Source organism: Ooceraea biroi, chromosome 8 (genome assembly GCF_003672135.1).
Source record: "Ooceraea biroi isolate clonal line C1 chromosome 8, Obir_v5.4, whole genome shotgun sequence".
In the NCBI taxonomy this organism is placed as follows: domain Eukaryota; kingdom Metazoa; phylum Arthropoda; class Insecta; order Hymenoptera; family Formicidae; genus Ooceraea; species Ooceraea biroi.
Window position 1 is genome coordinate 3,786,451 of NC_039513.1, and position 27,086 is coordinate 3,813,536.

Sequence of the window (27,086 nt, forward strand, 5' to 3'; positions counted from 1 at the left end):
CTGATAATAGATAAATTATTATAAGTAGAAATACATTGAGCTTAAATATCCATTAAACATTATGATAATAAAACATCATGATAAATAAATCGTTACTGCGTTGCTTTTTACAACGTGATTTTCATTAATTTAGTGATAGTCTTTTGGATTCTAATAAATAATCAATTCACATAAGATATAATGAAATATCTTTCGAACTTTACACAAAATTAAAAATGCTCGCAATAATACCATCAAAATACATTCTGCAACTCGTAGTCATGCAAATATTCATGAATAGAAAAATCTGTTGAAATCAATCATCCTCCAGCAATTCGCTAGAGATGACAAAATTCAAAGCGCGCCATGTAATATCTTTGATATTTACAATAATTCTACTTACACGAAATCAGTGAAAAGTAGTAAAACTTTTATAAAGTGTAAAATATAAAAAAGAGGACGCACACTAAGGACCGATCGGTTGATATATTTGATATGATAATGATAATAATTCCAAGCTTCTGAGGCACGATTATATCTAACACAATTCTCAGAACACATTAATCTAATATGCCATGTACAAATAGTTGCATTTTGTATAGCTCAATATAACTTTCAAGTTAAAAATTTATTATCCATAATAACAATTTCAAAGGTCTAGATTTTATTCTTATCCATTGTATCATATTACATATAGATTTTATAAAGTTTTATAAATCTTAAGAGAATGATAAAATTAATTATTAAATCAAAATTTAAAAAATGACAGAGATAACGTCTAAGATCGGTGCTTCAGAAGTGTTGGTCCAAAGTGTGTGCACGAGACCTGAGATGCCCTGTGGACGATATACGATTGATATACAGGGTGTCCCGGGTTTTAACCGACAAACTGCGGGAGCATATTCTACTAGTGGAAATAAGAAAAAATTCTTATATCGAGTTTGCTTAGAAATGCTTTATTACAAAGTTATAAACCAATATTGAAAAGAAATATGAGATAAGTAACAACGGAACATAGTGTAGAATTTGGAAGGTCGAAGATGTTTATGTTACGTGTATTCACATGTATTCATGTTCACTATGTTGAAACGATTCAGTATGATTGTTACTTTCACAACAGTAGCTGTTAGATTTCAATCGTCGTGTGAACTAGCAATTACTATCAGAATGCCAAAAGTGTTTTCAAATGAGGAATACACCGATATTCATTTCGTGTACGGATTCTGTGACGGAAATGCACGAGCTGCCGTACGAGAGTATCAACGTAGATTTCCTAACAGGAGAGTACCAGATAGATTTAAAGCAACGAATTACTAATTCAGTTACTGAGATGCAACAAAATTTTCAGGAATGTCGTACCGTAACAAATTCTGTACTACGTCGGTGTCTAGTTTGTATCGATGTGCAAGGACAACATTTTGAAATGCGTCACTAAATCATTGCGTAGATAATTTTTCTTTTTGTGAAAAAATCCGTTGTTACTTATCTCATATTTCTTTTCAATATTTGTTTATAACTTTGTAATAAAGCATTTCTAAGCAAACTCGATATAAGAATTTTTTCTTATTTCCACTAGTAGAATATGCTCCCGCAGTTTGTCGGTTAAAACCCGGGACACCCTGTATAATGAATAAGAATCATCTTCCTTATGGAAGCAATATTTACCGCTCCGCACTAGTGAAACGTTCGACCTCGATCGTCTACCAGCAGGCTTTAACGCAATGTTCCTGCATCAAAAACTGATACAATTTATGTTTATAACAACGAAACCGCCATAATCTCACTGCTTAATAAAAAGAAAGGATCTCCAATGCATACTTTTTCAACATGGATATCTCATTCTACCGTCTTTCCCATCCAAAGTACGATACGAGCGTTAACCCATTGGCCGATTGACTTCAGTTTTCCTTATTAATATTAAATCAGATTTTTCTTCGTTCTTTCTTGTGAGTTTTTGATTGCGGTAGAGAAGAATTATAAGAACTATTATTATGCCGGCGAATGGTACACTTTTGCTCATGATACTTTTACTTTTCTCTGTAATCATCACTTTAACCGCTTTAATACTCACTTATAGAACAATCAACAATTATGATAATTCTACCGTGCTTACTTGGAGCGTTCATTTATGTTTTATTAGTGACTGTGTCTTCGAATATATGACATTTTATGACAGTTCGTTGAATTTCTCGTTCGATACATGAACGAGCGTAAAAACAATTCTCGAAGTCCGATCACTGGTGTAAAAAGGAGCAATATTTGGCGAGCTGCGGCGTGTATGTGTGCGTGCGTGTATGTATGTGTGTGTTTCATACAGCATCCGAACAAAGGTTCTCTCTTTCATGTTGCTATACAGCATTTCATGTGTTTCTATTCATTCAGCCTTGAGTTCTTTCGTAACTTTTCGGGACTTTTCTCTACGATAAGCAGTCTGATAAAAGTCGGAGAAGAGCACGAAGAAGATTGTCGCGTGAAGTAGAAGAAGGGTAGCCACCAGCTTTGGATAACCACAATCGAAAATGAGGGCCTGCGCGCTATGCACGAACACCAGGAAGAACTGCACCTGAAAATTGACAGCAGAATTAGCAACACAGAATCGGACATTGAAATCCATTCTTGGTAAGTAAAACATCAACAGCAGAATATGCTAAATTAAAAGATATGAACATTCAGAGTTCTACTATAAGCTTATTAGTAAATTAAGCTACAACCTATTAGTAAATTGAGAAAATGCGCGTTTTAAGAAAATCCATTTTATCTAATTTAGTTGTTTCTTTACATGCCGCAGGCATATGTATATTACACGCTGATTTTCGTAATGGTCTTTTTCGCGATAAAACCGCGCTGCGTGCTAGGCTTGATTCGATTGGCTCTGTATTGCGACCGAATCAATCGAGCCATTCAAAGAAAGTACGCTAATCTGCGATATGTAGCAATAACTGCCTATACATCCAGTACCGAACGTATATCGTTCTCTTGTAATGGACAACGATCGAAAGGCCAATCTGTGAATGAAACAATATCGACAGCATGCGAGTGTGTTTTCTGAGATAATTAACTTTACACCTGGTTTACTTCACAACTGGCCTTACTCACATTTATATCCTCTTTGAAGACTGGTAGGATATGTGGGAAAAGAAATCAATGGGGCGAGTCGTCACATAAATGTCAGGCACAGCCGAGCGATTTATAGAAAGTACGGGTAGGTGTATGGCCGAGTTTTCGCCGTTCAAGTAACTAAATTCGCTGCGCATTTATTGGCAAAAAAACTATATACTTTGTTATCTCGGCGTTATTTCTCCTTCTTTTTTCTGTTATCGGTACCCTATTTAATTGATTTCGATTTGTTTCTGCTCGAAATACATGCAACATGATTTGCCGATTTGTGAATCGTATTGTGTAAATATACACAAAATTGCTTCTAATTGTTCAAAGTATTTTTATGATATTGTTAAAAAAATTCATTGATTAAATCAAACAGAAATTTATATAAATTTACAAATAAATTAACGAAATTATTTTCATCACACTAATCTGACATTTACGAGTGACATATTAGTGACATGTATTCACGTGTATCTTCGAAAATAAATAATTTATTAAAATCTTTAATCTTTAGTTACTTAAATGTCAGATATCTTCTTATTAAATTTATCGAACAAGTCAGGCGAGGAACATCTGGTTTCGATAATCTAATGTATAATTAAGCGTGCATCTGCGAAAATGTTTGATTTAATCAATGTTAAAATGGTTTACTGTGTTTTTTTGTATAACTTGTACAATATATTGTACTGAAATCTAGCATCTGGCATTTGTAGAATATTTCAAACTCAATAACTTGCTGAAACTTTTAATTTTTACTTATACTTAAATGCCAGATACACTTTGCCATTAGATTTACCCCGAATAAGTTATAAAGATATTTTTCGTTTATGTAATTCAATCCGCAATATTTTGTACGACAAACTGATATAAAAATGATTTAACCGATACTATTGCCTAATTGCAAACAAACCTATTCTGTGGAAAAATGATTAACATATCTTCATTGCATCTCTTGAACCTCATTCAATTCGTTTTATTTCATCTCGGAAAAGTACTTATTAAATGTTTAGACATTGCCCCTCAATTTAAACAATTAGGTATTTTAAAAAATGTTTTATACGTGATAGTTCACTTGGCAATCATGTTTCATTAAAGTTAAATCTATGAAATCATTCATTTCATTTTTTCATCATAATCAATCTTAATTGAGATCTTTTCCGAATGCGCAGCAGATTACATTTTTATTTTATATTCGTTTCTATTGTGCATCGCATTATAGCCCCAATTACACCCTGTTTTATTATTTCGCGATGCGTCGCGCAAGCGGCGGACAAAAGCGGGTCGCAGCTACACCTGCATCTTGACCGGGCATATGCGACTGCATCTGGCGAATCGATGGTCTTGCGAGATAAACTGGGATAGGTGAGAGCATATAGGTGAGGCTTCGCAGGTATGCAGCCGGTTCGCAGACGCCGGTTGCAGTGACGATGACGACGACGACGACAACGTCGGCGAGGACGGCGGCCGCTGTGATGGTGGTGATGATGATGGTGTTTGTGGTGCTGGCGGCGGCTGATGATGTGGTGGTACCACCAGCGCCATACCGATGCCGTACGGCATATCGGAATGCCAAATTGTTGCGCCACCGTGGTCGACCGAGTCCGGCAGCCGGCTAAAGCGGGGTCTAGTAGTCGAGTCGAATTGCCCAACGCGTTGTACTTTTCACTTTCCCTCACCCCTACCCGTGTGCGCTTAGTACGTGAAATTTTGCCTAGGTACAGACCGGCCGATCTACCTAAGCTACCAAATGGCCAATGGCCCAGAATCCACGAATGACCGCGAGCGAGCTCGCGCAATGCGTGTCCGCTTCGCGGGGTGACCGCGCCGTCGCTTTTTCGAATGTGCCCTCTTTCCAGCAGCGAACACCGATTTCCGTGATATCTCATGTGAGTGAGATAGAGTCACGGAGGTATCCGTTTCCGTTTTCGATGACGGCCGGAAACGAACATGCTCCATCGGATCCTCAGTTGCCGGGCCTAACCAATGCTTAGCTAAAATCTTATCTTCCGTTATTGTCGTCGTAATTAGTCGTTAGTCTGTGTTCCAGTCGCGTCTATGTAGTGTATTAATCTTTTGCATTCTGCACTGTAATGCAAGACACCCCGTCGCGATTTTATCTAAAAGCATAGAGTCTTATTAATTGATATGTTATTTCAGACATATTATAACGTTACGTATTTTTTTTTGGAAGAGATAAACTTTAATCAAGCATCAAATATGAAAACTATAAATTAATTTACACGAACGGTGTAGCAAAAAGTTGGTACAATGAAAAGATTTTCTTTAGCAACAAGATGTAGGGATAATGCGATTTGAATTTTATTTTCTTCCTGTGCGTGATCTGCAATTCAAATGTAAAGTCTTTTCGCTAATATATATATTTATATAGATATGTATTTCTACAATAATGCCAAGTATGCGAAACGCGTTATCTTCACGCAATTTATCTTAAACCGACGCAACGTTCCGCTATAGGTTTCTTGCATATTGCTTTATGGGTCACGATGTAAGTTCCGAAATAGTGTTCGTTATAGTAACACCATGGTGTAATCTAAAATTGCCATGGCCATCGTAGTGAGAAACACCGACCTATAGCGAGCCTGTTTTGTGGATCTTAAATTGCAACTTACAAAAGTGTACGCAGGTGAGCTGACAACGAAGTTCCGTACATGAGACTCCAATTGCTGGTGTGAGGCAAGGATCTATCTCTTAATGGATAATTGATTACTTAACTTTTTTACCTTATGTCTTTCAGTATTATAAAAGTGCTACTTCTGTAAAGTATGATGAGATAATCTGCGTCATCATAATTGCCATTCGTTGATCCTCCTGAAGAAGCTTTTGATCTTAACATTATTGTGCGTGGAAAGAGGGTACGAACTGCATTGAAAAGTGGATCCGTAGGAGGAAGGCAAACACGCTATGCATCCTAATAGCCAATTAGCATATTTTGCGTACTATCGATGCGCGCCCTTTAAACCTTTAAACCACACATACGCACATGTATACATGCACATATATACTAAGTCAATAAGTAAGTACCCATTCACTTTCATCAACGTGGATTACTACCCGCTCGACGTGAAATCTGCGTTGTGCAAGAAGAATCGGTTTGATCCACACATAACATACATACACAAATGCGCGCGCGCACACTCGAAAAATCATTTGCTACTACTGTGCGCGCGTGCTGGAAAACACCGGATCACGTGTTGTATTTTTGTATTACGTTTGACTCGTATTGTCTCGTACGATATGTATATTAAAATGCAAATTGATAAATACCGAATCGAGATAAATTACACTGCATAACCAGAAAACTTCGTTTCAGGAAATGTCGAATAACGGCCACCTTAAACAATCCACAATTCGAGACGAAAATTTCCATGTATTTATTAATTTTATATCAATTATAAGTATCAATTAATTAAATCGTGTGTAATTATAAATTAGAAAATATTCTCACACTTATATTTTTTATTAATATTATTTCTTTCGGAGAGATATATCTGACCTGAATATATAATCTAAAAATTGCATATTTCCTCACTCGTTTTTAATTTAAATTTTAGTTTTGAGACATTGAGAAACGCTTAAATATATCACTATCTGGATTGATATTGCATTTAGGCAAAACTATAAGATAGATGGATCTGCTTACTTACCAATTGCACTTTGGTTAAATGTTTCTTCCACCATAAGTATTTCTGAAATTCCGGGCCCATCGCTGCTAACATGTAATACGCGTACATCACTACGTGCACCGCGTTGTTTATAAGATTGCCCAGGGTACCATGACCGCCCGCAATGAATTTTACACAGATCCACGTCTCCAAGGGTGTTAGAGAATGATGGTACAAATGTAGGAATGTCACCTGACTGTCCTTCTTGCGTAAGACGAAGAATATCTGAAATTTTGACGAGTAATGGTATTACGTCATTTTATGGGATCTCGTAATTTCCTGTCACTTAGCTTAGATTTAAGTTCATTGACTTATAGTTTACATATAGGAGCACATCCGCTTCACATATCGTAACCCATATCAAATGACTTGACGATAATGTTAATTGTAAAACGCGATTCCAGAATTGGAAATTGAATTTCATGAACTGAAATATTTTCAATAGAAATAAATGCCATTGTTGGAAAATTAAGTTCTTTAAGAATTTAGAAATCTTTAAGAAATCTATTTTTTAAATAATTTCTTTACTTACATCAATGTATTTATTTATATGTTCAAATTAAGAGACAAAGACAGATAATTTGAGATTATCAGTAATCATCCAATTTGAAATGGACTTACTAAGGTTGCGAGTGCTATTCACTGTCGTGATTGTCGGCAATGAGCTGTGGCAATGAGATTGTATGAGCTCTCTATCTTTTCGAAAATATCTACATTCAGTAACGAAGCGCGGCGATGTTCTCCATCCGGGTGCGATTAAATGCGATATTGGCAACACTTGCTGTCAAAATTGAGCAATTAACGACTGAAAAGTCCGTTTCACGATGATTCCTAGTTCGGTTGAATTTCGCACTCGCGCTGTCGAAAGCCTACTAGGCGCTTTCTCTCTCGCGCGAGGGTAGGTAAACATCCACTTTACGAATTGCCGCGTACTTTCGGCCGAGACACTTAAGAAACGAGTAGTGATCGCTCGATTAAATCTTATCTACTCTTTAATTCGCCAGTGCGATTGCGTGCTCAACAGCAATTCGGCGTAGTTCGCGTTCGCTCGCGCTAATAGAAGCGATTGCTTAAGGGTTATTGCGTCGCGAGAAGGGATATACGAGCGTGCGTACGCGATTACTCGATCCTCGTGACCAGCAGCCAGCCATTTCCCACTTTTATTTTATCTCTACATTTCTTATGCGTACGTATCTGCACGTCTATTGCAGATACATGATGCTTAGTAAATGACGTGGAGTACGTAAAAAAATGCAATAAATTTCTCTGGTTGATTGCGTAATTTTCAAGGAAAAACAATGTCGCATGAAATTATTACACAAGTAAATAACGGAGTACGGATTTTGTTTGTCATTTTATTTATAACTGTATTATTAACTTGTACTCATGATTCCATTTGTTTCTTTTGACTTTTTCTGAATTATTCGTTTTTAGGAATTTATGATATACGAGATTAATATTTTACACTTGCTTCGAAGAGCGTTCCATTAAAATATTTCTCAATTTGTAACTATGTGAATATTTCAATTAAGGTTAATTGATCAATTTATGAGAGAAATCTTGCGCAGTATATTGATGATATTTTGTTGCATTGCCAAAGTGAATGTGTAAGTAGATTTTGTTTATCGTAGAAAAGGAAGAAAAACCCGGATGCACCGAAAAAAGCAGTCTTGCTTCTTATATACATCCTGGTTAGATTGTAAAATGATAAAAAACGAAACAGATTCTTCTTGAGCATGTTAAGCATGTTGAGCATGTTTCATTTATAAATTTATTTCGATAAGTGATCCATGTATGTGTGATAATACAATCTTCTTTTTCGTTTCAAACATGGCATTTCATTAAGACTGGAAGGAATTTGTCGATATTTTTAAAACCCGGACTACCGTTATCGTTAATTAAAAATCTGCCTTTTTCATTTATATTTTATATTTATATTTTATATTTATATCTTTTAATATTATTTGTATCATTTTATTTATATATAAATATAAATAAAACACATTACATGTATTACACTCAATATATGTGTATATATATGTATATATGTATGTATGTATGTATATGTATATAAATGCATGGTTGATACATATTTGATAAGAGATATATAAATTTCACAACTTGTTAAAAACTCAAGGATTTGTTTTTATATCAATAAAATTCGCTGATTTGAAATGTTTTACATTGTTATCATCGTTTAATTAAGACATGTTACGTAAATTTATGAAAGTATATCATACATACCGTGTCAGCGAATTCCGTGAATTTGCTGATGAAATACCACCAGCAGAGATTTGCCATCCTTAGAGCGGACGGATTGTGGGAGTAATCGACTGGCTGACATTTATAACTGTAGTCCAACAGCCATCCGGACATTAAATGCTGGAAAAAAATTAACAGCGTTTAATTAAACATGTTAATTTAAATTTAAATTAAATTTAAAGTTTTATTTATCATACTAAATAATAATATCAACTATAACAAAAAGAAACATTTATTTTAAGAGACTCTTTATTAATTTATTATTGTATAATAATTTCTTTCTAATTAAATAATTTTTCCAAGTCTTAAACATTAGTAAATATCTAAAGATAAGATTACTTTTAAAGAAGATTCAGCTCTTAAAACAATTTTATGTTTAAAGTATATTTATATTTTCGGAAAATATAATTTAAGATAATTTATTTTATATTATTGAGATTTTAATATATTTCTAGTTATTTCCTAAATTACATCTCTCTGACAGTGATGATTTCCCCGTTACTAGCGAACTGAAGCTATCGAGTAATAAGTGGAGATACCTTGAAAATCTGTCCTATTTTGTGCTACATAAAAAGCTCTCTCGACCAACTCTCTAACAGAAGCAACAGAGATTGCGGTTAGCTACTTCTGCAAAGTGAACTTTCGCGTGGATGTAACCATTCATTATTCATTCCATTGCGCATGAAAATTTGTTTCTTATTTGATATTTATTCTTCTCATATGGAATTTTATCGTATTTTTGATCGTGTGTCACGGGAGTGGCTTAAACGATGCTCAGTACTTCTTGGAAAGTTTAAAACAGGATGTTTCACGGCTAACGAAACGTATACGAGTACATAGATTGATTAAGCAATAGTGAACCTAGTTAAGAAAGTACTGCGTGTGCGATTGTCGTGTAAATCGCATATGTGTAATTGATAATTTTAAAGCATTTGACATAAATACCTAAATTCTGTCTTGAAATATATACACTGTTATAAATATATGCACAGTATATATACTGTTTTAAATAAATAATTTACAATCGATATCTTTATCGCAAAAATATTTAAAGATTCTATAATGAAATAGTCGGAACAGAGAATTTATTGCAAACAAACAATATTGGTTGAGAGATTGCAAATATAATGTAAGTAAAAAATAGATATGATAACTAGCAAATTAATAGAATGTTTCATTTTTTAGTGATTCGTTATACGTATTAACGTACAAAAAAGAACTAGTTGCGAGATCAGTATAAAGATTAACATTATTATGATACCGCAGTTGATACCGCATTTTAATAAATCTTGTGCAGACCAAGGTTACTCAAAGTATTCACTAAGCTAAGATATGCGGTAGTTGATTAAAATCTATCAAAGAAGAAAAGATGCTTGGCATATCTGAGATGTAAATTTTTTAGTGGAATGTTAATTTTTAATTAATTTAGATCAAAGTGTTATTAATATTCCTGGCATGATTTAATTATTATTTGAGTTATTATTTGAGCGAGAGCAAGTAGAAAAATATGTAGAATAATTTAAAGCGGTCGAAACCAATTAATATCTCTTTCTCTCTCTTTTAAAAAACTAAACTTGTTCCACACATAAAAAATAGATTTTAAAACACATACACATACACAGATATTGCTTGAATTTGTAATAATTGAATCGGATTTTATGTATCACTTGAATAGCGTGAACCATTTAGTAACGCTATGCAGAATTAACGGTTCCAGCCAATTCGTAGTGCGGTGCGCGTTTCCCCATATAACTATCGGTCAAGATCTACGTCATAACTGATTTTCTTTAACGAACATAGTGAGTCGCATAAGCATGTAGTGCAGGTTAACGATATAAGAGAGTTACTTATCGCGATTATCGTACCTAATTTATCAGACTGGACATACGTGTGTGGTAACTATGAAGCTTATAATTGAGGTATAGCTCACTTATCATCGTATCTGATTATCGTGTAATCGTTAGAAGCGTTGGTCTCGCACCACATAATCGAGCGAGTTCTAGGTCGTCTTTTCCTCCTCTGGCTAGTGTCAACGCGATTACGTGAAATATTCTATTCATCTCCTTTCACCGTCACACTTTGTGTACCGAGTGTACCAATCCGATCAGGATCGTTCTGCAGTTGTCCGTTTCGATACTTTATCGACTAATCTGCGAATTGATCTTTTTTGATCTCGGATACGTTGTATTCACTAACGACACACTTACATCATGACCTATTTAACTTCAGAGGAAGTTGTCTAACCGGCTTCGATAGCTATTCGAATCCTTAGATCCCGGCGGAACATCGCGGGGCACGTGAACTTTCCGCGTCGTGCACGTTCTATTCCACAACGGGTACTTAATGATGGCTATAAGAAGACGCGAATGTCAAGGGTGACGTGGAAGGTTGTAGCAAGTCTCTCTCTTTCGCTCTTTTTATCCCTGTCTTTCACTCGTGCGTACTTTCTCTTTCTCTTTCTTTCTTCTTTCCTGTCACTTATCCTCTCTACTACTTGTGAATTCTCTCTGAACACGTTTTCCTGCCCAAGGATTGCATAGTTGCAAATTACACGGTTTCTAGCAGTTGATTTTTTTCGAAGTCTCCATCTGCCTATTTGTCCCAATGCCCCCATTGTATTTTTGTACTGATTTATTCGATGTACTATGTATTCGTCACATCGAACGATTTTTAGTCTCTTTTTCATAATGATATGATTATTTTATATAATTATAAAAAATGTATCAGTGTTTTATTCACACAATTTCTTTTAATCTCACTTGATTAGTGTTTTATTAAATTTAATTGATGCGATAAAGTCTCTCCAATCAATCAGAAATTGGAAATGTTATATTTCCTCGAAAATAAAATCACTCATATTGTTTAAATGTTCGATTACTTTGTGCAATAATTGCCGAAAATTTCTCTTACCTCGTATAGCATTCCTAGCGAGAAGACGACTTGAAATGCATTGTACGCTATTAGAACTCTTTTGAGTTTATATGGCTTCCTATTGGCCATCATGCGTGGGCCGAATATGACAACGCCGTACAGATAAAGAAGCACGATAAGGATTGTAGGTACAGGTGAATCCATTAGCGGCCAGTCGCCAACACGTGGATCAGAAACGGTCGTGAGGATCTCTGTATACTGATCCAAAGCCATTCTGACCAGGCCCTGTGCACCCACGAAGGTCCTGTTTGAATCCGTCATCTCGATTCTTGGCTCTAGCTCTCTTTCCGCCACCAATTCTGCTGCTGCCGACGCCATTTTGCCTAAAAATATCAATAAATGTTATTAAACATGTATTTTACACATTCAGCTGAATCAAAAGATCAAAAAGGTTTATATATCTGTAATACGTTGATTTATCGGAGCGACTAATAAGTGAAAGAAACATATCACGTTTTACAAAGTGATATACGTGAACACATGTGTTTTTACAGCTCTCAAGGTATTATTAATCATCTTGTGTATGCGTGTGTCATGAAAAATCTTTTGATATTCCTCTATATTATGTTATTAACATGTACATGTTAATTATTATCACTTTATTGATTTATAATACAGAATAAATTGAATTGAATACGGAATTAACATACATAACAATCTGATAAGTTTTCCTCGTTTAATGATGAGAGGGTTAAATGCCCTGACAAAATCACATAGAATTTCATAGCCCTACATATCAGGGTTTAGTAAAAGTATGCAGTTCCACTCACTTTATGTCTAACTCGGTCCGATCTGTGTTTGCCGAGTTGTATTAGAACGCGAGCGCAACTGAAATTGCTTACTCGGTACGGATAAAACAATGTTCAAGATGTTTATCAGAATTTTTATTTAGGCATCCATAATTTTGTGTTTATAATCGCGAAAATAATATATACGTATCATTTTTAGCAAAACAACACGTATCGTTAAATGGATCGAGAAAAAATCACTTTATTGGCTTTTCCGAGCCTAGTGTTCTGTGGAACATTAACTCATTAAGATAATTAATACGTATTTGACGTTTTTTTGTGCATTTCACACTTATGATCATCTGAGAGACATGTATATCCCGTCAGCCGGATTGCACCTTCTTAAACGATGCAACTAGCAATGGCGTGAGAGATTTGCGGATAACTCTTTCCGCTCACGCGTGCGATTACACATATCTGTAATTCTAATCGTCGATCAAAGCGAACGTTGCTTTGACGTGGAACGCGAGAGGTCAGGATGATGTCGAGGATGTCATTAAGGATTCCGGCTTTATCGCGAAGTCATCGTCATCATGTCGCGCTTTCGCTGCGACTTTATGTACGGATGCGAACCGGTCTCCTCCTTCCTTCCCTTTCGTCATTCTCCTTTTGTTTCCGTCGTTCTTTTATTTTTTTCGTCTTTCATCTTATTTTTTAATGAACTAATAAATTCTTCCAATAAGAACGCAACAAACGCAATGTGCGGAATTAAAGTCTTACAAATAAAAACTTACGAGTATTTTTAAAAAAGATATAATTTATATGTACAAATAGGGCAGAAAATTACCTGGCAAATTATGATTAATTTGTTTAATCTATATTTCTCTTATTTAATAAAGTACTGAGTTTCTAACAAAATGCATTATAACTTTGCGCAAAAAATTTAAGAATAATTGAAATAAGAGTTAAAGCTAAATGTTACATATTTAATTTAACAAAAAAAAAAATATATTAAATAGTTTTTAATACGCGTTTCTCACCATTTAAGCGAACAGATGTGCATATGATTCTATATTGTGTTAAATTGTGCGCATCGCCATTAACTAGGGACAGAGATTAACTGCTACTGATTTCTAACGATTTCTCAACTGCATTTAAAGACTGAAGCTCTCGAATGATACGATTTTAAGATTAGACGTATATTAATGGTTGTTAACAGATTAACCCTTTAATCTCGGCGTTTATTATGATATGCACCATTTTCAAATTATGCATTATGCTTCACAAATTGTAGACTATATTTATCTGTATTTTGTTGTATGAAATGCATATGTGAGAAAAAAATCGCCATTGACGGTATCAAATAGAAACGTTTAAGGATCAGTTTTATCGTAAGATTAATAAACAATTTTTGTCATTTATAAGTTATGGAGTGCTGAAAAAAATATCGCTTCTGAATCTATTCCACACGTATAAAGAGAAATTTCCATCAAATTCTAAAACTTGAATTTTAGGAAAGTAATGTAACATAGTCGTGCCGAAAAGGAGAAAGTAGCGTATATATATGTATAGCTGTATCAGATTGTATAAGATGCAGAAATTTGTATATGTTTTATATGAGTATGCAGATTTGAAAGCGATTCACTTCTATAATATATGCCCAAATAAACTTTCGTTCTCTTCTCTTCTTCTCTTATGCACGTATCTGTATCCATTTAAAAATTTGGTAAAACGTAAAATAACCACTTTCTTTAGCTGGAAATACAGATTAAGCAATTCATTATGAGGACATAAAATAAATATAAAATCTTTTGCGTACTTTATCAGCCTGTTCCGTGAAACCGGAATCGCAATACGGAAAAGATTTGTTATTTACGTCTGCATTTTTGAATAATTTTATTTCAACTTAATTATCACGTGTCATTCAATCGTAACAACGATCCGTGATTTTACTGACAAATATGTATCACCTGAATCTGCAATCTATTACATTCGCGACGATAAAAATACCGAGAATAGATCAGCAGCCGACATAAATCATAGTTCTTGGTCTTGTTCGCCGGAGAGTATTCTTGTAATCCACGGGATTTACACGGCCGATACACACGCAATCGCTCGTGACCAGCTTGATCATATTTTCCGATAAGCTCTTCGCGTAATCGTGAGGTAATTATGATGTGGACGATAATTCATTATTGTCCAACGCAGTAATGCTTTGCACTCGTCGCATTCGTCGCAGAGGCTTCGATATTCAGAAGCTTTACTCGCCGTTACTCGTGATTATTGCCGGCGAGCTACAAGCGCTAATTCGCAAGTGACACTTTCTCGTCGTCCACAACGCGACAGAAATCAATTTCGTAATCTCGCGTACCGCAACACGCATCGGTCTATCGTACGTTTTGCGGGTGTCACCCGTGGATGCATCGCGGTTCGTCATTATTAGCGATGAATCGCGCGAATGCTCGCACGCAACAACGGATTCGCGTAACGACACGCGGAGACAGCTCATAATCGCCTCGTAATCGCCTAAATCGCAAACGAATTTCTCTTCCGCACCCGATTTAGGCACCACGTAATCATCCACGGAAACTCTTGCCGGTGACTTTTTTCATTCAACTATTACGTGGAATGACACTGTTGGCGCTCGTCGAAGGAGGAGACTCACGTCAGCCGCTCTATGACATCTTCGCGATTTGTAACACTCGGTCTGCGGTTTCCGTATTCGTGACGTAACTCAGACTTCTGATGTGCATTTCTGGCCGAATCACGCATTGTCATTTTCGGAAGAAAGCTTAGAGAATTGCACGCCGCACGAGAGAAAGGGCTTGATGACACCTTCAGTGATTTGTAGCAAATTGTATTACTCATGATTTCTGTGATTATGATGCAACGTGTGTAATCGTGCTGGTATACATAAGAATGATGCAAATGACGTTCTTATATACACGTAAGATTTGTGGCATTATAAAATTGTCACCTCGTTAGTCGTAACTCTAGTAGAAAGAACTTCAAGTGGCACCTTTGCGAACTTCTTACAATGTTACCTTTTATTGCTTTTATGCTGTTTCGATCGGAAACAGCTCTTTTTCCGATCGTTCGTCAGATGTGGCACAATCTCGTTGAATTACAGATCGGCGTTACCTATCACGATGGTTACATTGTGCTGCATTTGCGCGCGGGCATCGAAATGTACTTATAAATCCCCTTAGACACGGGAGATGAACAAGCGATAAGTAGACCAGAGAAGTTAACGAACCGCGATTTAGTCATCGACATGCGGCTGGCGTTCTAAGGCCAACAGAGAGTTCGCGCGTTTGCGTAATTGATATTGCAATTCCGCAGACCGCAAAAATGGGAGCAACGGATACGTACAACCGCGACCGAAGGTTTCTCAATGTCGTTGCGTGACCCTTCGTCTTTTCCTCCGATTTAATTGGTGATTCCTTCTACAATCATTTTTATGTGTATGTGTATGTATTGTGCGCATGTGCATCGTCTCGAGACGGAGACACTAGCTCTCGCGTTCGCTCGCTCGCTCGTAATCCTCGCAGCCTGCATTCCATGATCTTATCGCGGCGCGATATCGATATACACTTTTCTTTCCTCCATAACGGGGGATGCGCATTTTCGTTATTAGTGCACTTGGACTATTAGTCATCTAAAACCGATCCCGATGCCGAAATCGATGTCGATGGTATCGACGGGATTGAATTAAGGATGACGCAAAGGTACATGTTGCATTCTGCTGTTTAAAACGGAGAACTGGGTTAACGATCTAAGTTTCTAGAAATATTTCTATACGTTGCTTAAGTGAAAGTATCACACACGTAGATTTTCCATTAAGGCCCAACTGTGGGGTCAAGACTCGACGAATTTGTTCACGTGCAACCCTGCGCGCGTTTACGCTAGACTATCGTAATCTATTCTTCAACCTTCGCTCTGGAACCTTAATGAGAGACCAGAAGATATGAGTAATTTGAACCTACTTTTACGTTTATTCCGATTATTATTTCCGATTGCAAACAAATGAGAAATCTGTTTGAAAGTCACGAAAATAGATGTTCTCGTTATCTCGTAAGACGGAAACGATCCGTTAAAGAACACTTCTATCTTACAGATCTTCTGTTCTTTACCACCTTAAGCAATATACTTCAACTTCAGTATAACAGTATCGGCATGTTCGATCATCCTAGGCGGATGTCGAGCCAGCAGGTTCAATAACAAGATAGTGGCACGCGTTTTACACCAGGCACCTAATGCTATGTTGAGTCTCGATCCGCGCCGTTAACGGCGAACGTCTCTCCCGGCGCTAGATGATGCGATCCGTGAAGACGAACGGTACCCGCTATACAGAGAAAGTATCGCGCGGCCGCGAGAGTGCGAGATAAGGAGGATGGAATCGAGATGATGGCAAGATGAAGGAGAAGGGGAAAGAGAGAAACGCCGTGTGGCTGGTGTCATCGTCGGTAGGTTCTCTCTGAATGAGAGAGAATTCCGATGACGATGATGCCGAGGCGGCGCGGCGCGGCGGTGGACGGATGGCTCTTCGAGTTTAGTGGGTAAGTGGGTCGTCCCGTCCGGTTAATTATCGATCAGCTTCTCCGTGTGTATTCATGAGATCCGTCCACCGATGATATGCCCGTGCTCGTACACGACTCGGAAGCAGCTTCCTTTTATTTTCAACGTCCTCGTGGTTCCCGCCTCGATCCATATATTTCATTCTCTCTGAATCGCGACTTCCCTCTCGTACGCTTCTTACTTTCAGGATTCGCGCTGCGAATCGCTGGTGGTCGGAATTTTAGCGCAGCTAGTGCCGTTCAAGCTGCGTGTGTAGTATCATTTCTGCTTCTCGTTACTGAATTTTGCCAGGTTAATCTTATTTCGGCTGATCATTTAGAGTAATTAGAGAGTTTTCGGAACGTTAAACATCTGGAATGCCAAATAGTTTCCCCTATTTCTTGTTTTAAAAGAATTATTATATCCTATAAGAATTTAGAAATGAGGTTGAGGAAGATCTTATGTGCGCTATACGTATATCTTAAATATGTGTTAAGCATATTAATCTGCATCGCAAAGAATGCACTGAAGGTGCCGACTTCTCTTCCCCGTTTCGCGATTTCTTGATCGATTAAAAGTCCATCTGTCGCCTTTCGCTATCATCCTATTTTGCATTTATATGTATTATATGACAAGTTGTAATAAGCAACAATAAATCGGATGAAGTTCTCTGGGACTATTTAGCTGAACTATTAGCTTCTATGAAAAAATGTAATCGCATTTCGTCTGATCGTAACTAGGAAATTAAGGAATCGCGGTCGATGCGGTTGACCGGATTACAACCGTGTCAAGAAAGTATATCCGTATGGAAAAACATCAAAGCTAGCATTAATATATTGATTGCGACAAAAGGACAATCCTATTTTCCGCTGAACATCTTATGGACTGTTTTTATCATCTCTGTTTCCTTTAATAATATCTGATTATTGTGCGAATAAATGCCTATGTAAAACTACTTTAAGAAGCTTCTTTATTTTTGTACATGTCACGAACAAGCTAAAATATGATTAATTATTAATTCTGCAAATCTAATAATGAAATTAGTTATATATATATAAAATCGAATATACGGTAAACATTTCAGGCAACAGAAGGACGATTGGCTAGAAAAGTTCTTTATTATTTTTTTTTATTTATGGATTACGTTATTATTTGATTTATTTTTTCAAATAATGTTCATTATTTTTATTTCAAATACATTAATTAAACGATAAGAACATGCTTAAATTAAGAAAGATTATGAAGGAATTATAGCAATGTGATGACGATGGAAATTCTATTATTATTATTATTCTCATTGTCATTGCTTATAGTTTAAATTTTTCTTCGATTCTAGTTGAATTGCCGAGTTCTATCACTGTGGTGAGAGTCGGAGAAGAGCGTGCTAAGTAGGTAATGCCACTTTGTCTATTAATACGATGCGTGATATGCCTTTGGTGATCCACGTGTAGTTTTTGTGTCAGTGAATATTTATCACGATGTCACTTTCTTGTCTTTTTACTTTCAGATTTTACTCGAATATCTAAATTACACTTCCTCGTATTGAAAGGATTCTCGTCAAAATACGTGTAAAAATCTTCGGTTATGACATAGACTGACTTTGATTATAGATGTTACCAATGATTAGAACTTATTGTTTTGCTTCTCAATTTTACAATTACAACTGAATTTATTTAATCTTTTTTGGCATCTGTCTCCTCACTGCCGTGTTCCCTACTGATTCCTCTTCAGCGATCGCTCTTCATGTGCTATCTTGACACGCGATCCGGAAACGATCTCCTCAAGGATCTTCTGCTTTTGCATCGCGAAACGGGTTTTTTCTCGGTTCACTCGTTAAGTGTTAGCATCATAATTTTTTTCTAACACGGTAAAAAGAAGAGGTATTATTCGCTAATTTCTCCGTGCTATTAGGCTGTTCTTGCGTGATCGAAGTGTATCAACTTTTAAGAATTGTTTTCACCGTTTCGTGAGCGTAATTATGGCGTTTATTTAGAAATACGTCGGCAGGAGAGGTAGATTTATGATCGCGCTAATAAAGTAATTATAATAGCGCAAATCGACGTTTATAAATGGCTACAATGTAACATTCGTGACAAAAAAATTAAGTTGCAAAGATTGCAGTTAATCGAAATAACGATTAGATATAAATGTGGCATAATATTTTCCAATTTTGTAATTAATGTCACATTTATTTTCAGTACATGCGTTTCGTATCTTGTTCCATATTTATTTCAATTGAGAGATTTATAGTATTACAATATATATTTCTTACTTTGATCTCGCCAGGAAACAAGAAATTATATCGTAATAGTAATGGAGATTTTATTACATGGCAAAAACTCATTCGTAACCGATCCATCACAGATGTTCGTTACTGAAAGCAATGAAAAATTGTGCGCGCTTCTAAGCTTGTTCCATTCTTATTCCTATTATTATCCCCGCGTCGTCTTCTCGAGTTTCCGTATTAAGCAGCATTTCTCTTCGGTGGAAAATCTGATGATCGATCACAGCCACGTTTCTCTTTTAGGAAGAAAGTAGATGCATTGACTTGCAACAACTAGCGTGCACCTTCTTTTCTTCCGAAATTTACGGTCATAGCCAGTTGCTCCCGATAGTTTTGTCTTTGATTGTCGGAGGAAATGAAGGATAATTAACAAGAAGCGTCATAAATTATTTTACCATACGTAGTTGTGTTTTCTTTGCCTTCAGTTGATAGTGCTATTAGAGGACTTAATTGTTAGGCGCGTTGTAGTTTCCAATTCATCGCTCTAACGTTTTACGCGATTTTACTGCCGACGCGACGGTCAACAAACGTAAAAATCGCACCTGGCTTTTTGTTCGATGTGAAAGCACGTGTTTTGGTTAATGTTGCTTCCATATTGAGATTTCCCATAGAACTCCGCGATGTTGCGCTGCTCGCGCTGAGTTTGCGAAAACGACGGGTTTTTACGTATTTGTCGCAATTCTTTAAGAAACAGATCGTACTAGATGATTTAAATATGAACGATCTGAAATATGCAGTTGAAAGAACTGAAAGATTAGCGAACAGAAATCCAAGGAAATCTCCTTTCCTAAAATTGCATTTTTCTTGACTGGAAGAAAGAATGATCCATGTATTTATGTTTCGAACTTAAGTAGAACATTCGAATTATATCAATTCGACGATGTGATTACATTAAAAATTCACGTTCTGGTCGTGCACATGGTATTTAGACCAGATCGAACATTAATATCGAACGTTAAGTATTAATCGAATATCGTCATGTCAACTGATAGACGAAGATTGTAAATCAGAAGATAATTAAAGGATAACACGAGATGAAAGCATCGTTACTGTTAATCAATTACAAATAATTGTCTGCAATTTTTAGGCTTACGTTCACGTGCCCTCTATTCAGACAAAAGCAACGGTGCATTACCGCTCTTTCGAAATTCAACAGTCGCCATTTCAGAAGAGATTTCAGCCTTGGCTTCTGGCGTAAAGTATCTTCAAAGCATATTGTATCATGAAATTACTCTCTAATTTTTCGTGTAAACACAAAATGTATTTCTCTTCTTGCATTAGCAACGTGATCATCGTTTGCTTCGATGAGAACTAACGATGTTGATAACGAAGTATTTAGCCTTAACTAGGCAGTTTTATCGTATATATGTGTTTCTTCATCTAAGATTTAATAAGGCAATCAAAGACATAAGAATACTATTAAAGTTAACGAGCTCAGAAATGTGTTACAAAGTAACAATATTTTTTTAAGTTTTTGTTTCTGCTTTTTTCACTGCCGTTTATTAATATTAAAGATTATGAAGGTTATGAAGCTTACAACTACATTTGTATTTTTTATGATAGGAGCACTATATATGTAGTGACTATTGACGATTTGGATAATTATGTATCAATAGTATGTTTAAAGTTTTTGTTGATTTATTGAAATTTGCGACGCATCGTTTGTTAACGATGCCTTTGTCTGTACTGTACTGGCAAACTAGTTATCGAATCTTTCATTTGGAAAATTATAGGATGCCGGACGTTCACTGCGATATAACAAGTAGTCGTAACATATTCTATATATTTCGACAAAGATAGTCGCATTGGAATGCATAAAATTTTTTTATCAAAGTTTCAATAAATGTTTGACGTTAAAGACGTTTAAGATTGAAATACAAAAATTTTAATTTAATCTGAAATTAAATTAAAAACCAAATATGGAATGTATCGAAGATAATTGCACACATCTTATAAATGCATCTTTAAAGAAACGCACACATTAAAATATATAATTTAAACAATATGTATTTCTATTCCTATTTTACCAATGTAGAGAAAATTTTTTCTTCAACGCAGTCAGAAGAAAATTTTGAACGCTTTATGTTGTATACTACATTGCAATACTACATCGTTGGATATTAAAAATAATACAGTTTTATTATTATCATATTAGATACTTTTAATTTGTTTTTTCTGTTGGTTATAAAAATATATATGTATATTACTTTATTTTATATATCTTCTAATTATTTCCAATTCTATTCATGTTTGCGCAATCATGAATAATAATTATAAATTATTGCACATTAATATGAATGAACGACTGTTATTATCTGACGTCGTTTATGCGCGTTTAGCGCATAATTATAACTGTAGCAATAAATCCTGAGCAAACAGTCCTTGATTTGTACTCGTTTTACTAATAATTTTATTATGCAATATTACATTGAAAATTGCTTCATACCTGAAAACAGACCTAATTTACGTTCTTCTTTGCCGCGTAATTATCGAGAAAAAAATTTTAGAAATTAGACTTGAGTATCGCAAGCGGATCTCAACATAATTTGCTCAATTTTCTTCACATTGCGCACGTGTCGCGAGTTCTTACGCTGTCTGCCTTACGTCGCGTTGAAAGGGCAGACTCCGTTTTCTTTGGATACGCGAAATCACGGCGCACTATTAAGAAACTGGCTCGAAAACGGTCCAGCGACCTTGTGCCGAATATTACAGTACGTTTCGACGTGGTTGTGCAATGTAACGCATTTCACGTGCCTACGTACTTACGTGCTGAGTACATACGTGGGGGTTACATTAAGGCAGGTAGTTGACCATGCAAAGTGAACCATGTGCGCGTGCCAACATACACGGGCAATCGGGCATCATCGCCGAGAAGAGATTTCGACGAAGCGTGCGAAATAAAATTTCCACATAGTTTCGTGTAAGTATATGGGTCTCCCTTCAGTCACTTGCCGAAATGCACCGTAAGTACGCATCGTTCGTAGTGTGTTCATAGCGCGCAGAATTATGCGCGAATTAAGGCAACTGCAACGTTTCTCTAACGCGCCGGCAACGACTGTACAAATGTACTTTACGGCGCAACATCTTGATTGTGAAATATTGTACAACTAAACCTCCGCTCTTACGAACTTTCAAGAGTTTACATATTTGAACGTTAGACATGCTGCAAATTGCATTTCAACATCTTCATAAATTTTTAATATCTTTTTTTGTTTTTAGAATCTTGCTTAGGAGTGGAATTTAAACCTGAATTATTTTTTAATTAGCTGAAGGCATTTAAAAAATTTTGTCTCTGGCTTTAATTTTTTATTCTCAAATTGCTGATTGGTTCTGATCCCATTTTGTCATAGCCTACGATACAAACTTATACAACATCGTATTAAACAATTAATAACAATTTTACTAATTTCGATAGATTGAACTTTGTCAGAATTTTCGATTTTTCTGCGACATTAAAATTTCTAGGTCTTTTAAAGGATAAAAGATTAATTCTCGTGCGTTACTAACCCTTCGTAAGGCACTAGCGTATTGCTCTACTACTTCAAGTATCTGATATGCGAGTCATGGTGGAATGCCAACCAAATAAAGAGTAATACGCCTTTTCGTCACACGAGAAAGATAGTTAAGAGAAAAGCATCTCTGACAAGATTCGTCCATAATTTCCTCCAAGAATAGAATCGCATTTATCACTCCATTAAAAGTCATTCTTTCTGCTCTGCAATGCAGTGCGCTCCCCCCTAAAACAGACTAAAGCGATTCGCTTAAGGATGCCTCGTCAAAAATTTTCGTAGAGACAGTTTTTTGTAGCTCGCGCGAATCGGTCTGTTTAAGGCGTCGGTCCGATTTCTCGCAAAAGAAATTCGTCGTTCTCGATCGAGAACGACGAGATCGCTCGGTCGAACGTTCCGCTCTCCTCTCCAAGTCCGTCGCGAAAATGCACAGCGGGTCTTACCTTCCTACACACAGCCCGTTGAACCCGTTGAACTCGTTGCTCGATGGCTGCGATCGGCACTATGCACTTTACACTCCTCCGCTGTTCGGGCTATCTTGTCCTGTCACCGAGAGGTCACCGATCTCTGCCGTGTTTCGGCCGCAGCTCAAACCGAGCTACCCGTCAAACGGACCATCCGAGACTCGCTCACTCGTTCGCTCGCCCGCTCGACTTTCGTACACTTGCCTCTACTAGCGTCCCACTGATGTGGACACTAGCGTGGAACGCGAAGAAGTCCCCTTCCTAGAAGCGAAGGATAGCGGTGAAGGCTCGAAGGGAGGCTCTCGAAAAATCCTTCGCTCGCGATCCTACGCGGGGTCGTAACACACAGTGTAAGTGCTACATATATTCCAGCGTACCGTCGTTGCGCTTGGTGTCGTGGTGCACAAATTACTTGGGTCCAGTTGGTCCACCGCGCGTGAGTATCCGACGTGTATCGCACGTGTGAGCACGCGTGCAGGAAGGGCTTGTGTACGTAGTGCTTGTAATGGGTCCAACGGCCGATGCTGCGGGAATAGTCCGCAGCGCGGTGGGCCCGCGGCTTAAGTATTGGCTAACACCAAGTGGGGTCCAAGCGCGCACGAAAGCACGAGAGGGGGCTGCAACACGCGCGCGGGGCCTTTACAGGTGATCGTCTGCGAACCCCGCGCTGCGCTCAGTCAAGGTTGCTTTTCTCGAGTTGACCGTAAGACGGAGGGGAAAGGTGTCTTCTCGACGAACGATGTGATATCCTCCGGCCAAGGTTACATGGCCGTTTGAAATCGCCGTCGGTGGAGATCGATGATGTCGAGGTCGACCTGGAGCGGAGACCGTTTGGTACCACTGCTCTGCAAATTCTCTGCACAGTCGCTTTTCGATAATCGCGCGTCGTGTTCTTCGTCTATAGACTGTTCATTGTATCCATTTGCATACGATTTCCGCGTGTGAATCTATTTATGTGAATTTCGCCGAAATGAATGAAACTGTCGAAAACGCGTATCCTTTCTGTTGCTTCTCATTAACTCGCAAAAGTATATGAGGCTCATCAAACCAATCTCACTTCCTTCTGAAGATAGAGATTACACACAAAAAGTATTACGAATTTGCACTAGCTAGCTGCTATCATTTGCTATGAAAATAATTATTATTATTCGAGGTTCTTATTATATATTTATTCGACACATAACGTTATATTTTACCAAATTAAAAAATCCTTTTAATTTAAATATAATATTTAAATATATTTAAAATATATTTTTCAGGATAGGCTATTAAAGAAAATCCTTTTATAAATTAAGTTTTAGGAATTACTAAAGATATCTTCAACATTTTTAAGTAATTGATGCTATACGATATTAGGCATCCATTTATATATAATAAAGTTTTATATAATGGCTTGTGACGATTAGAAATATATTTACGACAGTCAAATGTAATAAATAAAATAAAAAATATGACATCACAAAAGAAGGATAAAATATACAAGTAGAAAACAATATAAAATATTAATGATATCCACGAAGTAGTAAATCTGCAATCTATAATGCAATATTGTTGACGTATCATAATAAAAAAAGAAATTATATTTTAAGAATGCATGTCGTATTAATAATATAGGTACTATTATTTCTTATATTTAACTTAATTACGACATAACATATTATGCATTCAAAGATTATTAAAAATTATTCTGTATGCTGCGTTGTTCTTCATCAATTTTTTTATTATCATGAAAAGGTATAATCCATTGCCATGTGCCGATATTAAAAATCATAATCTTAATATAACAAAAAAACGTGTGATTCCTCGTAAGATGTAATCAGAAATCAATTTTATTGACAAAAAGTTTGTATAAGAAGAATGCAAGTTGTATTCTAAGTAATCAACGATTAAAGCAGCAAGTTGATGTTTAAAGCGTTGCATCTTTGTGCGACAATTTATGTTCGATATAATAATTAAATATGTAATAACATATTTAATTATTATACATATAAATTACGTATCTAAAATAATAACTACGATTTTAATAAAATAAGATATACAAAATATTGCATAATTATATTAAAGATTGAGAAGATTAGATAAATGACAATTTTCTAGTGACATTTTATGCTAAAGAGAAATTGTTCTTAAATTGTTCAATAAAGCTATGATTAAAAGTCTATGATTAAAAATCTTTCGGTGATTCTGGTATATCTCAGTATATTTTTAGGATGCAGAAGTGACATAAATCATATTTGATAAGATGAAGTAATCACCAATGTCAAAATTGATTTCATTGATGAGTGGAAAACCTTCATGAAAGTGATTTTACTTTCAAAGTCAAGAGGTACAAAGTACCAAAAGAAAGACGCTCTCGTCTTGCGAATTAGACATTTCAAAGCCGAGGTCACCGTGTACTCTTTCATCTCTGGATCGTTATACACGTGCACGTGGATAATTTCAGATAAATGATGCAACCTTGGACTATGATGACAGTCCGTCTCTATTTCTTCTTTCTTTCTTCTCTTCTTCAAAGTAAATCTTTAAAAATTCACACACACACACTCACATAAGTGTGCGCAGTGACATAATCGCAAGCTCACTTCTGCTCATTACAGTTTTAATAATAAATTATATAATTTTAGGAAATGGTTAACACGTAATAGATCGATCTATCTCACATTTTAAACGACAATTATGTAAATAAATATTCTATCTACTCACTTACATTATATACATGTTTTAATTAACTGATCGTAGCGTAATTTATATAGCACATCAAATTACTAATTCCATTCAAAGTATAAAGATGCTTGTAAAACTTCATAAGATCACAAATGAATGCCTCAAATTTGCCAAAAATTGTCTCAAAAGATATCAGAGAAAAAAGATTTTATTCGTGCGAATGATAGATCTCAAACTATTACTTGAAAAATGACAAAGGTTATCGATAGCAACAGCCAATACTTTGATTAATATATTATATATCACATCATTGTTATTATAATAAAAATAGCTTTTATCATACGAACTTTTGCAATTTGTCTGTTAATTTAATAATTAAACAATTATTTAATTGTTGAAAAAAGAGAGAAATATATTCATGTATTTTATAATATAATGGAAAGTATATAAAAATCTGTTTATTGCTTATTTATTTAAGTTCTTACATTTTGCAAACAATGAAAAAGATAGAAGGTAGATAAAACAGATATGCTATTATGGCATAGAAAGAAAGAGATTATAACAATAGACATAAAATACTTCTGCATTATTTAAAACGTTTTAATGAAGGTGTGACATTTACTTTAGTATTTTTTACGTTTTAATGAAGCTGTAACATTTACTTTAGTATCTTTTTAATCATTTTTTATCGATCGTAGTCATTTTACTGATCATTCTATATAAAACTTGTGTTTTTAGCAATAATTTTTCAGTAAAGATATAACACGATTTCAAAAACAGTTATGTACTAACAGTAAAACCAAATTGTGGAATGTAAAGAAAACGTAAGGTGCCCAATACTATGTCCCCAATATCGGGCAAGGACATCCACTGCATGAAAAACTGTGTGTCAGCAGACAGCCAAATGTACATATGTTTGG

General features: G+C 35.9%; 2 protein-coding genes across 5 annotated transcripts in view; one reads left to right on the forward strand and one right to left on the reverse strand.

Moving 5' to 3' along the window:
- Positions 1–1,906: 1,906 nt before the first annotated feature.
- Positions 1,907–26,525, reverse strand: LOC105285818 (elongation of very long chain fatty acids protein AAEL008004). Of its 4 annotated transcripts, none has more exons than XM_011350315.3 (5): positions 23,880–26,525; positions 11,940–23,763; positions 9,012–9,149; positions 6,750–6,992; positions 2,354–2,542 (listed from the first exon to the last, which is right to left on the reverse strand). In XM_011350315.3, exons 2-5 carry the CDS (start codon positions 12,276–12,278, stop codon positions 2,354–2,356), a joined length of 909 nt encoding a protein of 302 aa, XP_011348617.1. In that variant the 5' UTR covers positions 12,279–23,763; positions 23,880–26,525. The 4 variants fall into 4 exon arrangements, with proteins under 4 accessions (XP_011348614.1, XP_011348617.1, XP_011348616.1 ...); XM_011350314.3 differs by having other exon boundaries at positions 11,940–12,283; positions 23,482–26,525; XM_011350316.3 differs by having other exon boundaries at positions 11,940–23,276; positions 23,482–26,525.
- LOC105285819 (elongation of very long chain fatty acids protein AAEL008004) overlaps positions 2,468–27,086 on the forward strand; it is a 52,519-nt gene continuing 27,900 nt past the window's right edge. The window contains exon 1 of the mRNA XM_026972005.1: positions 2,468–2,598. The gene's annotated coding sequence lies outside the window, so the exon portion shown is untranslated. The remainder of the gene's footprint in view (positions 2,599–27,086) is intronic.

Excerpts from the sequence above, each read along its gene's own strand:
- LOC105285818 (XM_011350312.3), bottom strand. The coding sequence starts at position 12,278 with ATGGCGTCGGCAGCAGCAGAATTGGTGGCGGAAAGAGAGCTAGAGCCA. Across the intron at positions 6,993-9,011 it reads TCACGGAATTCGCTGACACG|ATATTCTTCGTCTTACGCAA; the intron begins GTATGTATGATA and ends TCAAAATTTCAG. Across the intron at positions 2,543-6,749 it reads ATTTAACCAAAGTGCAATTG|GTGCAGTTCTTCCTGGTGTT; the intron begins GTAAGTAAGCAG and ends GTCAATTTTCAG.